Genomic DNA, 14,550 nt, shown 5'->3' with positions numbered 1-14,550 from the left:
TCATAGTTCACACTGCCACCCAGCTTTGTGTCATCTGCAAATTTGCTAATGTTACTTTGAATCCCTTCATCCAAAGCATTGATGTATATTGTAAATAGCTGCGGTCCCAGCACCGAGCTTGCAGTACCCCACTAGTCACTGCCTGCCATTCTGAAAGGGACCCGTTAATCCCTACACTTTGTTTCCTGTCTGCCAACCAATTTTCTATCCATGTCAGCACTCTACCCCCAATACCATGTGCCCTAAATTTGCCCACTTATCTCCTATGTGGGACCTTATCAAATCCAGGTACATGACATCCATTGGCTCCCCCTCGTCCATTTTACTTGTTACATCCTCAAAAAATTCCAGAAGATTAGTCAAGCCTCATTTCCCCTTCGTAAAGCCATGCTGATGTGGACTGATTCCGTTACTGCTCTTCAAATGTGCAGCTATTTCATCTTTTATGATTCACTCCAGCATCTTCCCCACCACCGATGTCAGGCTAACTGGTCTATAATTCCCTGTTTTCTCTCTCCCGCCTTTCTTAAAAAGTGGGATAACATTATCTACCCTCCAATCCACAGGAACTGATCCTGAATCTGTAGAACATTGGCAAATGAACAATGCGTTCACAATTTGCAGAACCACTTCCTTATATACCCTGGCATGCAGACCATCAGGCCCTGGGGATTTATCAGCCTTCTGTCCCATCAGTCTACCCAACACCATTTCTTGCCTAATGTGGATTCCCTTCAGTTCCTCCGCCACCCCAAATCCTCTGGCCACAAGTACATCAGGAAGATTGTTTGTGTCCCCCTTAGTGAAGACAGATCCAAAGTACCTGTTCAACTCTCCTGCCATTTCCTTGTTCCCCATAATAAATTCACCCTTTTCAGTCTTCAAGGGACCAACTTTGGTCTTAACTATTTTTTTCCTCTTCACATACCTAAAGAAGCTTTTATTATCCTCCTTTATATTCTTGGCTAGCTTACCTTCCTACCTCCTCTTTTCTCCCCGTATGCCTTTTTAGTTATCTTCTGTTGCTCTTTAAACATTACCCAATCCTCTTGCTTCCCGCTCATCTTTGTTATGTTGTACTACTTCTCTTTTATTTTTATACTGTCCCTGACATCCCTTGTCAGCCACCTTCGGCCATTACTCCTCCTCTTTCTTCCTCTTTGGAATGAACTGATCCTGCACCTTCTGTATTATTCCCAGAAATACCTGCCATTGTTGTTCCAATGTCATCCCTGCTAGGCTATCTTTCCAGTCAACTTTGGCCAGCTCCTCCCTTATGGCTCCATAGTCCCCTTTGTTCAACGGTAACACGGACATCTCCGATTTACCCTTCTCCCTCTCAAATTGTAGTTTAAAACTTACCGTATTATGGTCACTACCTCCTAATGGCTCCTTTACCTCGTGTTCCTTATCAAATCCAGTTCATTACACAACTCTAAATCCAGAATTGCCTTCTCCCTGGTAGGCTCCAGTCCAAGCTCCTCTAAAAATCCATCACGGAGGCACTTCACAAACTCCCTTTCTTGGGGTCCAGTACCAACCTGATTTTCTCAGTCTACCTGCATGTTGAAATCTCCCATAACAACCGTAGCATTACCTTTACAACATGCCAATTTTAACTCTTGATTCAACTTGCACCCTATATCCAGGCTACTGTTTGGGGGCCTGAAGATAACTCCCATTAGGGTCTTTGTACCCTTACAATTCCTTAGTTCTATCCATACTGGCTCCACATCTCCTGTTTCAATGTCATCTCTTGTAAGGGACTGAATTTCATTCCTCACCAACAGAGCTACCTCACCCCCTCTGCCCACCTGTCTTTTCAAAGTCAAAGTCAATTTTATTCGTTGCATGCACCCGAAAGTGTAGTGAAATGAATTTCCCAGCAGCGAAACACTGAAAAAGAACACACAATACACAATAAGATTTAACACAAACATCCACCACAGCATTCTTCACTGTGGTGGAAGGCACAAAGTTCAGCCAGTCCTCCTCCTTTGTTCACCCGTGGTTGGGGACATAAGCCCTTCGTAGTCGCCGCAAGGATGGACGGATGTACAGGCCCTCTCGTCGGGATGATTTGAAACTCCGACGGCGAGACGGTCAAACGCACTCCGCGGCTTGGAGGTCCTGAATCAGTGCTTTTTTACCGGAGTCCGCGGCTTCAGGATGTTATAGGCCGCATTCGGAGCTGTTCTCTGGCCATCCGCGGTGAGGGATCCCAGGCTCCGGATGGTAAGTCCACAACACGCCGCAGCTAGAAGCTCAGCAGACCACAGCCTCATGATGCCGAAGTCACCAGGCCAGCGATCGGAGCACTGCTCTCTGGCGACTCCCAGCAAGGGTTCGTCCCGCTCCGCGATGGAAAATCCACACTGCGTCCCCCTGCTGAAGCTCGCCAGAATGCGACTCGGGATATAACAGTCCACCGGCCAGCGATCGGAGCACTTCACTCTGGCGACCCCCGGCAAGGTTTCGCCCGCTATGCAATGGAAAGTCCACGCTGCGCCCGCTGCTATTGCTCTGGGCCCGACTCCGGGAAAGGCCGCTCCAATCCATGGTGTTAGGCTGCGAGGGAGGCGACGTGGAAAAAGTCGCCTCTCCATGGAGGAGGCGACTGAAAGCCGTTCCCCCCATTTCCCCTCCCCACCACCCCCCACACAAGACATACTGAGAGACAGGTGACCTGGGAACTGCAGCTATTCCCGGGTGGCTGCTGGCGGGCGCAGGGACTGGACAGCGGCTTCTGCCGGCACAGGCGCAACCGGTGAAGGTGGTAGTTGGTGGGTAGCTACTAGGCGGCAGGCAGGCTGCTCCATCCCAGGCTCGGGCTCGCTCTCTACTAATCCCAGGGCAGGCGACCTAGGCTCTACAGCCAGTCCCGGGGCAGGCGACCTGGGAACTGCAGCTAGTCCCGGGGATGTGAGGGATCTGGGAACTGAAGCCAGTCCCAGGGACACGAGGGATCTGGGAACTGCAGCCAGTCCCGGGGCATGTAGGCAATGCTGCCGACCACTGGACTATACCAAACCCTTGTTCCTGTCCCACCATCCATTTTTCAAAATTTAGCAACTTAAATTGGGGGTGCGTCTTCGACGCAGGTGCGTCTTCATCACCGAGAAATATGATAATTAAAAATTGTAGGTAGAAATTATAGCTTTCATGAAAATGAAACTGCTGCACCTACAATTGAGAAAAGTGAAAACATTCTTGTTTTCTGTGATCAGCCATGCTCATATTGAATGGCGGTGCAGGCTCGAAGGGGCGAATGGCCTACTCCTGCACCTATTTTCTATGTTTCTATTTTCTATGTGTTGCTTAAGAACAATGTTTTCATAATTAGCAGAAAATAAATGTAATTTTCATGCAAATGTTCAATGTTGCAGGTGACTGGTGCCAGTGATATCGACTCGCCTATGTTGGCTGTTCGAAAACAGAGGAAAGTGCTTAATGTATGTAAATTAACATTTCTAGTGGAACTTTCACGATTTCTTGAAAATTAAGGCTTTAAAGCCAACATACTTAGCGATATATTTTTAGCTGTTGTGAACAGCAGACTTTACCAACATCTTTTTCAAAAGATTGTGGGAAATTGAGCTCTATTCAAGATTATTTTGCTTATGCGAGAAAAGCTTTGTATCATAAAACTTTGCATTCGTGAAAGGCAAAGATTAAGACATGAAAATACTGTTATATTAGCTAAATTAATTTTGACAATTCACAAATCCAACTTTGTCAAAGGATAAGAAATAGGAAATACTGGTGCTGTAAGTACTGAATGTTTGTATTTTTTTCACTGTACTCTTTGTGCACAATTACCTGGAATAACTCTGAATTATGTTTTTGATTCAAGAGCATAGTTGTTTTTAATTTCTAATAGTATTAAACTACATTAATCTGTCACTAAGATGTGTAGCTAGGCTCCTTTATATATCACCGTTGCAACAGCAAAACACTTTGGGTGAAGAAAATGGAACTGAAGTTTGATTAATGGATTGTGGATTAATTTACCTTCTCAGTTAGGCATCACAGATAGTGAAGATGATGATTTTAGAGCAACTTCGAACAAGAATAATAAAGATCCCAAGTTGTCCAGAAATCTTCATCGTCCCTATATCAAAGTAAGTAAGAGTCTTAGTCACAAATTCAGTTATTGCCTGAAATAATATTTGAGCTCTTTTGTGGCATTTGTTGCAGTTCAGTGATTTGATATAAAGAGTTATTAAAATATAGGGCGCACATTAATTTGTTATGTAGTTTTAAGACAAAGTTCCTACTTGGAAAACCCAAAATGGTTTTGATCTTGACTACCTTTTAAATTGAATTTGCTCTTTTTTTTTGTATAAGCGATTTGCTACCATGGCAACATAACCTTGAGGAAAATTCATTGCAATTTTGTTCTAGTTATTTTAAAATGGCTGTTTGTGCAAACAATGAATTCTCTGTTGATGCGGATTAATCACAAGATTTGTGTTTGAGAAAGGACTTTTTATTGCAGATGCAGCTTTTGCCTTCAAGCTATATTTCATTACTAAACATCTGAGTCAAGTATCCAAGCAGCAAACTGTACAAACATAACTTGTTGCTGACCAACATCCGAAAATAGATGGGCAAACCAGTAATTTCTTTGAATTTGAAAACTAGTTTTTCATCATTCTTTAGTTTTGATATAATTTAGAAAAAGTCATATAAAAAATGAAGATAGACACAAAAAGCATGAGGTAACTCACCGGGTCAGACAGCATCTCTGGAGAGAAGGAATGGGTGACGTTTCGGGTCTTCTTCAGACTAGTTAGGGATAAGCGAAATGAGAGATCTAGACGGTGATGTGGAGACATAAAGTACAATGAATGAAAGATATGCAAAAAAGGAACAATGATAAAGGAAACAGGCCATTGTAAGCTGTTTGTAGGGTGAAAATCAGAAACTAGTGCAACTTGGGTGGGGGAGGGAAAGAGAGTGAGTGAATGCCGGGGCTACCCGAAGTGAGATAAATCAATATTTAAACCACTGGGCAGTAAGCTGCCCAAGCAAAATATGAGATGTTGTTCCTCCAATTTACGTTTAGCCTCAGTCTGACAATGGAGGAGACCGAGGACAGAAAGGTCTGTGCAGGAATGGGAAGGAGAATTAAAGTGTCCAGCAACTGGGAGATCAGGTTGGTTTATGCGGGCTGAGCGAAGGTGTTCCGCGAAACGATCACCCAGACTGTTTGGTATCGCCGATGTATAAGAGTCCACATCTTGAACAATGGATACAGTAGATGAGGTTGGAGGAGGTGCAAGTGAACCTTTGCCTAACATGAAGGGACTGTTGGGGTCCTTGGACAGTCGAGGGAGGAAGTATAGCGACAGGTGTTGCATCTTTTGTGATTTCAGGGGAAGGTACCTGGGGTGGTGGTGGTTTGGGTGGGAAGTGATGAGTTAACTAGGGAGTTGTGGAGGGAACGGTCTCTACGAAAGGCGGAAAGGGGTGGGGATGGAGAAATGTGGCTAGTGGTGGGATCCCGATGGAAGTGGCGGACATTTCGGAGGATTATGCGTTATTTCGGAGGATTATGCGACAGCTGATGGGGTGGAAGGACTAGGGGGACTGTGTGTCTGTTGCAACTAGGGGGGGGGGGGGGACAAGGGCGGAGCTGCGGGGTACCGAGGAGACACGAGTGAGGGCCTCCCTCATCTATGATGGGAGAGGGGATCGCCCGTTCCCTAAACAATGAAGACATCTCGGATGTTCTAGTATGGAACACCTTATCTTCAGTGCAGATGTGGCTTAGCCGGAGGAATTGGGAGTAGGGGATAGCCTTTGCAGGAAGCAAGGTGGAAAGAAGTGTAGTCGAGATAGTTGTGGGAGTCAGTGGGTTTGTAGTCAGTCAATAGTCTATTTCTTGTGATGGAGACTGGGATCAAGGGGAGGGACGTTTCTGAGATGGTCTAAGTAAATTTGAGTGCAGGATGAAAATTGGTGGTGAAGTTGATGAAGTCCATGAGTTCTCCGTGGGTGCAGGAGAGTTGGACAACATGAAAGTAAACAGAACAATTAAAAGTTAACACAAAGTGCTAGAGTAACTCACCGGCACGGTCAGGTTGCATCACAGGAGAACATAGAAAGATGAGGTTTCAGGGTTTGGACCCTTCAGTCTCTGACTTCAGCAGTGTGAAGAAAAGTCTAAACCCGAAACGTTACCTATCCATGTTCTCCAGAGACGCTGCCTGTCCCGCTGAGTTACTCCAGCACTTTGTGTCGTTTTTTTGTAAAGCAACATCTGCAGTTCTTTGTTTCAATCATTACATGTTGTCTCATGATGGCTGATTGCGTAAAAGGGGATAGCTCCAATTGCGTCCTCAGTATTTTTAGTGAATTACAATTATAACATGGCAAACTTTATTTGAAATTCAATCATTTTATTTATGTATAATTTTCATTAGCAGAAGAAACTTTTAATATTTTAACATAATTTATGGCATCATTGGCACGTAATTATTTTCATCATTTTCCAACAGCATAGCTGTGATGAATTTTGGGTTTGAACCTTTGGTAGAGTCTACCAGCATTTCACATATAGTTTTATGGCACATTCTTGAGTTGATTTTCACTGTTATGTTCATAGCCCATGAATTGCTTTTGAAGTGCAGGCAACTAAATAGGTTACAACATAATCCCAGAGGGAGAAACAAGAAGGATAAAAGACCATTTGTTCTTTGACAGTTTACAAGGACATCAGGAAAATCTTCACACCTTGAATAGTGCAATTAAATCTTAAAATATTACCATTGCTGAGATATCTTGAGGTCACTCTTGTCCATAAATTAAATTGGATCTTCAATATAAACTATGGATATAAGAGGTCAGAGGCTGGATATACAAAGGAAAACGATGCAGCATCTGCACCCTAAGCATTTCCACCACTTTCACTTGCCTGGAACTCAGCATTATCCATTTGCAGTAATCCGTTGATTGATATTTATGCACAACCTTATACATTAACTCCATCCACGACTGGGGCATCTCAGCTGTAGTGTACCATCTCCAAAATGCACATCAATTATTTCTATATGGCTACTTTGAGCTACAACCAATCCTGTGACCTCTGCCAACAAGACCAGGAATAATTGACTACAAGTTGCCTAAATTTAGATTTATTATCGTCACGTATACTGATTGGAAAGCTTTGTTTTGCATGCTATCTGATTAAATCAGATAATACTATACTTAAATTCATCAAGTCACCCTTCAATTTTTCTGGGTCTGGATCCTGGAACTCCCTCTCCAAAGGCAATGTGCAAGCGCAGTCATCTGGAGAAAAATAGCTGGTAAAGTGATTCATCAGCACCTCAAAGGAGTGTAGGGAAGGGCAATTGGCTCTAAATCGGCTAAATGGTGGCCGATTAGGAAAAGGGGAGATGCAGCGAGACCTGGGTGTCATGGTACACCAGTCATTGAAAGTAGGCATGCAGGTGCAGCAGGCAGTGAAGAAAGCGAATGGTATGTTAGCTTTCATAGCAAAAGGATTTGTGTATAGGAGCAGGGAGGTTCTACTGCAGTTGTACAGGGTCTTGGTGAGACCACACCTGGAGTATTGCGTACAGTTTTGGTCTCCAAATCTGAGGAAGGACATTATTGCCATAGAGGGAGTGCAGAGAATGTTCACCAGACTGATTCCTGGGATGTCAGGACTGTCTAATGAAGAAAGACTGGATAGACTTGGTTTATACTCTCTAGAATTTAGGAGATTGAGAAGGGATCTTATAGAAACTTACAAAATTCTTAAGGGGTTGGACAGGCTAGATGCAGGAAGATTGTTCCCGATGTTGGGGAAGTCCAGGACAAGGGGCCACAGCTTAAGGATAAGGGGGAAAATCCTTTAAAACCGAGATGAGAAAAACTTTTTTCACACAGAGAGTGGTGAATCTCTGGAACTCTCTGCCACAGAGGGTAGTTGAGGCCAGTTCATTGGCTATATTTAAGAGGGAGTTAGATGTGGCCCTTGTGGCTAAAGGGATCAGAGGGTATGGAGAGAAGGCAGGTATGGGATACTGAGTTGGATGATCAGCCATGATCATATTAAATGGCGGTGCAGGCTCGAAGGGCCGAATGGCCTACTCCTGCACCTAATTTCTATGTTTCTAACACGTAAATCTCCCAAAAATGAATACGGTTTAAAAGAAGGCGCATTAGGTCTCCGTTTTACCCTTACACAAATGCTCCTTCAATACAACATTCCCTGAGTATTATGCTGTGACCTCAGCCAAATTTTATTCTTCAAGCCTTTAAATAAAAATATAGTATATATGTGACAAATGTACTTTGAAAAGATTGTAACAGTGCACTGATCTCCCCCAGCGCAAAATCTCAAATTTATAAAGATCCCTATTTTTGGATGACACAAAGCTAGGGTGGCAGTGTGAGCTGCGAGGTGGATGCTATGGGGCTGTAGGGTGACTTAGATGGGTTGGATGAGTGGGCAGATGCATGGCAGATGCAGTATAATGTGACTAAATATGAGGTTATCCACTTTGGTGGCAAGAACAGGAAGGTAGATTATTACTTACCTAGATTAGGAAAAGGAGAGGTGCAACGAGACCCGGGTGGCCTTGTACATCAGTCACAAAGTAAGCATGCAGGTACAGCAGGCATTGAAGAAAGCAAATGGCATGTTGGCATTTAAAGCAAGAAGATTTGAGTATAGGAGCAGTTGTACCTGATGAGACCACACCTGCAGTATTGTGTGCAGGTTTGGTCACCTAATTTGAGGAAGGACATTCTTGCTATTTAGGGAGTGCAGCAAAGGTTCACCAGGTTAATTCTCATGATGGCGGGACTGACATACAATGAAAGAATGTGTTGACTGGGCTTATATTCACTGGAATTTAGAAGGATGAGAGGATATCTTATAAAAACATACAAAATTCTTAAGGGATTGGACAGGCTAGATGCAGGGAAAATGTTCCCGATGTTGGTGGAGTCCAGAACCATGGGTCACAGTTTAAGAATAATGGGTAGGCCATTTAGGACTGAGATGAAGAAAATCTTTTTCACCCGGAGAGTTGTGAATCTGTGGAATTCTCTGCCACAGAAGTCAGTGGAGGCTAATTCACTGGATGGTTTCAAGAGAGAGTTAGATTTAGCTGTCAGGGCTAAGCAGGAACAGGGTACTGATTTTGGATGATCAGCTATGATTATATTGAATGGCAGTGCTGGCTCGAAGGGCTGAATGGCCTACTCCTGCACCTATATTCTATGTTTATAAGAGCACCATTTGAACTAATAACTAATAACACAGAGCATGTGCCAGGAAATCTGCGATGTCAAAGATGGGATTATTAAAAAGTTGTTAATTCTTGTGCTTTCTCTGATAGCATTCTGCTCGACAGTTTCTTGATGAAGAAGCTGAACTTTCCTCGGAAGGAGCAGAAAATGTGTCTTCTGATGAAGATGACTCTGACAACATCATTGATACCTCTTTGAAACGTTTTATCAATGATGAGTCCCAACTTTCAAATGGTAACCCTCTGAAACAATATAAAACATTAAATTAAAAACTTCATTTATTAGTTTACAGAGAGCTCAGTTATGCCCACGTTATTTGGAATTGTACTTTTCAAAAATATATTTAATCTGAATAATTAATAATTGCACTGTATAACTAAGACAAATAAATCACTAAAATGTGATACTTCATTGATGACCTCAGGAGGTTATTGATAGGAATTCTACAGTTAACTCCAACAATAATCTATGTATGTTCTGAACAAATTGTGGGTTATCATTGCAGGCATGTGACCTGCCGCATGTTGTCAATGTTCAATAGAATTTAAACGACATGTAACACATTTGTGGAGGGCCATCATGAAATATAATCAACAAAGTAGAAAGGAGTGGGCAGATAAATTGTCATGAAAAAAAATTAGAAGTATATTTTATTTTTCTTTGTCCTTTATAAAGAATGAGATGACTGCCCAGTGACTAGCATTTAGTGGATCTGCATGGAGACATGGAAAACCTGAGTTAATAACAAGTATATGATCTAAAATGTGTGTTACAGAATATGTGCAGAACCAAAATAGATTGTTGTTTTTTGGCATTGCCTTAAGAATACATGTTTTCAGTAATTGGTTCATGAACAGAATTACTGGAATACATTCATTTCTTAAACCTGCATTTATAGCCAGAGAAAATGTTATTTCTATGAATGCGATTTTGTAGATACATTATTTGATTTAGCAGAAAAGCATTTGCATTTAAATTCCATAGAGATACTTCTCCTGTTTCATTTTCTTCGATATTAAATTATTATCTGTTGGATAATACTGTAATCTAAATTGATTTAGTTTAAAAGAAAAACTGGCAATTCTTGTTCCTATTAGAGCCTCATCTACTTTAGAAATACAGTATGACCGATATATTAGTTGTGCCTCCAAGCTGAGTAGTTACAACTGAGTTTATTTATTTTTTTTTGTAATTTGCTGTTATCAATATCGCATTTGAGATTTCATAGATTTATTTAAATGTTTGTGCTTCTCTGAATGACTGCAGTCTGTAATCATGTTTAATTAAATATCATTTCCCTAGATGTTGATATGCAAGCGATTTACTTGAAATCTGTACGCAGCCCAAATATCTATAAGAAGAAAATGGTCTATAACAGAAATGATATGACTATCTTCTCACAGGTAATATTATTTATTTTTATTAGATTTATTTTCTTGGCTCGCTAAAGAGAAAGTTAAAGCTCCAAATTTAAGAACTTACATTTACTGTAACACACTGTAGTTTTGTACTTCCAAGTCAGAGAGAGGAAGGACTGCAAATTGGCATTTATTCCTATTTCCTCTGGAATACTTCCACTAACAGCCAGATACAGTAGGTATCCTTCTTAGGGGTTTGCTTGAATTCCTGCAGTTGGATTTCTTACCTGTTGTAGTACCAAAACCACACCATTGCTATCCCTTGATACCAATAATTTCTCTTCCTTCATCCATTCTGTTACCTTTGATGTTCTCCAAGAATCCATTGCTTTCAGTTTCTCATCCCTGTACTGCCCCCCCCCCCCCCCCCCACCAACAACATATGAAAACCAAGAAGCATTGTCCATGTTAAGCTGACCCAGTTGGATCCCACCATCCCTCCTATGCTGACCCTACCTTGAGATTGTTTGTCTAACATTCAGTATTGAATGATCTAGGTGCGCATACATTTTCTTTAACTAAATGTTGGAAACATGAAGCTTATTGTTTTCCCTCTTCAGTCAAAACTCAGTTCCTTGAGCACTTGACCACTGCTTAGCAATTGTCTGAGTCTGATCTAGACTGTTTGTAATCTTGACATACTAAACCCCAGGCTGAATTTTAGGCCAGTGCCCTCCATAATGTTTGGGACAAAGACCAATCGTTATTTATTTGCCTCTGTACTCCACAATTTGAGATTTGTAATAGAAAAAAATCACATGTGGTTAAAGTGCTCATTGTCAGATTTTATTAAAGGATATTTTAATACATTTTGGTTTTACCATGTAGACATTACAGCTGCGTTTATACATAATCCCCCCCCCCCCCCCCCCCCCATTTCAGAGCACCATAATGTTTGGGACACATGGCTTCACATGTGTTTGTAATTGCTCCAGTGTGTTTAATTGCCTCCTTAATGCAGGTAAAAGAGAGCTCTCAGCACCTAGTCTTTCCCCCAGTCTTTCCATGGCCGTTGGAAACTTTTATTGCTGTTTATCAATATGAGGACCAAAGTTGTGCCAATGAAAGTCAAAGAAGCCATTATGAGACTGAGAAACAAGAATTAAACAGTTAGAGACATCAGCCAAACCTCAGGCTTATGAAAATTAACTGTTTGCAACATCATTAAGAAGAAAGAGAGCACTGGTGAGCTTACTAATCGCAAAGGGACTGGCAGGCCAAGGAAGACCTCCACGGCTGATTAAAGTAAATTCCCCAAACACATGTCCGACAGATCAGAAACACTCTTCAGGTGTCAGGTGTGGATTTGTCAATTACTACTGTCTACAGAAGACTTCATGAACAGAAATACAGAGGCTACACTGCAAGATGCAAACCACTGGTTAGCCGCAGAAATAGGATGGCCAGGTTACAGTTTGCCAAGAAGTACTCAAAAGAGCAACCACAGATCTGGAAAAAGGTCTTGTGGACAGATGAGATGAAGATTAACATATCAGTGTGATGGCACGAGCAAAGTATGGTGGAGAGAAGGAACTGCCCAAGATCCAAAGCATACCACTTCATCTGTGAAACACGGTGGTGGGGGTGTTATGGCTGTGCCCCAAACATGGTATTATGGTGCCTTGAAAGGGGGGGGGGGGGGGGGGGGGAACTATGTACAAACACTGCTGAAATTTCTACATGGTGAAACCAAGATGTATAAAAATGGCCTTTATTAAAATCTAACAATGTGCACTTTAACCACATGTGTTTTTTTTCTACTAAAAATCTCAAATTGTGCAGTACAGAGGCAAATAAATAAGTGATGGGTCTTTGTCCCAGATGTTATGGTGGGCACTGCATGTGGAAATAACTGGTGACTTTAGGTCTCCAGTTTCTAATGTGTTCCACTACTTGGGATTTTCACCTGCCTCTTGTCTGGGATGTTCATTTTAATGGATGAATAAAGCAGGTTTAGTTTTTCAGCATGTATAAGTGATGGTAGTAACCAAGCTAAATAGATGCGTGGCCTTTTTTGTCTACTGATTCATCAATTAATATGTCAGATTAATTAAAATATCAATCTTAATGAAGGTTTTTTTCAAATATCACTTTGAAAAGATTATGATTGGAAAAATCTCTTAGACATTTCCTCTGGGTTTGTGGTTTCTGAGTGACAATAAGCCGAACATCGGATCTGCAAACTCTTCGAGAGATCGAGAATGAAGTGCCTAATAGGTAGTTTGATGTAGATGTGATATAGGTCTCTTTAAGTAGGACCTCATAGAGTCACAGTTTGATGCAATAACCCTTTGCCTTGACATATCCACGGCGATTCATCTATATTAATATAATTTTCCAATATATAGCCTTGATGATATATAGTCCCTCATGGAGTCATCCAGATATTTCTGCAATATTGTAAGAATATACCTGCCTCCACCTAGGCAGTGCATTCTAGATTCCAGCCGCCCTCAGGGTAACAACTTTTTACCTCAGACTTCCATTAATCCTCTTATACCTTAGACACCTCTGATGTGGGGAAATATTTCTTGCATCTCTACCACATGTCCCTCATAATTTTGTATACTTCAATCAGGTCTCCCTTCAGCCTGCTCTACTCCAAGAAAATCAAACCCATCCCATCCAATCTCTCCTAATTTGCACATCAAAGTTCCTTTGTTTCTCAATACTGCCTTGGGCTTCTCAATACTCCCTTGGCCTCAAACATTCATATATAATTAGATTAGATTAGATTAGATTAGATTATACCTTTAATAATCCTTTACAGGAAATTACAGTGCCACGACAGCTTCACGATTACTTGCTGTATTAGCACTCCTAAAATAAATGTGCTCCTGGGACAGGGTTCTCAATGCTATCGTACATGCTCTTTCTCCAGGGCCAGAGATTCTCAAGAAACCGTGGGAATTTGTCTTGTTGTCTTTAAACACATCCTTGAATCTTTTCATCTGTCCGTAACAGACTTTGAATTGAACAACTGTCTTACAAGGCTGATTTTTGGCATGCGGTTGGTGGGGGCTATGGTGAATTTGGAGGATTTTTGTGTTTTGAGTTGCCTGATAGTGGCAGTGTCATAGAGTGATACAGTGTGGAAACAGGCTTTTGGGAAGTCTAACATGGGCAGGACCTACATAGTGTATGGTAGGGCATTGGGTAGTGTTGCAAGGCAGAAGGATCTAGGAGTGCAGGTGCATTGCTCCCTGAAGGTGGGGTTGTAGGTAGATCGGGTGGTCAGAAAAGCCATTCACTGTGTAGGTCCTGCCCATGTTAGAATTCCCAAAATGTAATACCTCAATTTTTCTGCATTAAGTTCTATCAACCATTCCTCACTTGCCCAACCTGCCCACACCGGCCAACATGTCCCAGCTACACTAGTCCCATCTGACAACATTTGGTCCATATCCCTCCAAACCTTTCCTACCCATGTGCCTGTCTAACTGCTTAAATGTTGGGATAGTCCCTGCCTCAACTACTTCCTCTGCAGCTTGTTCCATACATCCACCACTCTTTGTGTGAAAAGGTTACCCCTCAGATTCCTATTAAATCTTTTCCCCTTCACCTTAAACCTCTGTCCTCTGGTACTCGATTCACCGACTCTGGGCAAGAGACTGCATCTAGCCGATCTATTCCTCTCGTGATCTTATACACCTCTATAAGATCACCCTTCATCCTCCTGCGCTCCAAGGAATAATCCCAGCCTACTCAACCTCTACCTATAGCTCATACCCTCTATTCCTGGCACCATCCTCGTAAATCTTCTCTGTACCCTTTCCAGCTTGACAACATCTTTCTTATTGCACAATGCCCAGAACTGAACACAATATTCTAAATATGGCCGCACCAATGTCTGAATCAAGTA

General features: G+C 42.0%; 1 protein-coding gene across 2 annotated transcripts in view; it reads left to right on the top strand.

Annotated features, from left to right (window-relative positions):
* fancm (FA complementation group M) overlaps positions 1 to 11,313 on the top strand; it is a 129,988-nt gene extending 118,675 nt beyond the window's left edge. The window contains exons 16-19 of one of the 2 annotated variants that reach the window (XM_033027348.1): positions 3,387 to 3,452; positions 4,020 to 4,121; positions 9,360 to 9,504; positions 10,573 to 11,313. In XM_033027348.1, coding sequence (XP_032883239.1) covers positions 3,387 to 3,452; positions 4,020 to 4,121; positions 9,360 to 9,504; positions 10,573 to 10,718 — 459 coding nt within the window. In that variant the 3' untranslated portion in view covers positions 10,719 to 11,313. The remainder of the gene's footprint in view (positions 1 to 3,386; positions 3,453 to 4,019; positions 4,122 to 9,359; positions 9,505 to 10,572) is intronic. The other variant, XM_033027349.1, reaches the window with a different exon arrangement.
* The last annotated feature ends 3,237 nt before the right edge of the window (positions 11,314 to 14,550 follow it).

The sequence above is a fragment of the Amblyraja radiata genome, chromosome 9 (assembly GCF_010909765.2).
Source record: "Amblyraja radiata isolate CabotCenter1 chromosome 9, sAmbRad1.1.pri, whole genome shotgun sequence".
Classification (NCBI taxonomy): domain Eukaryota; kingdom Metazoa; phylum Chordata; class Chondrichthyes; order Rajiformes; family Rajidae; genus Amblyraja; species Amblyraja radiata.
This window is presented reverse-complemented; position numbering and strand designations above follow the sequence as displayed.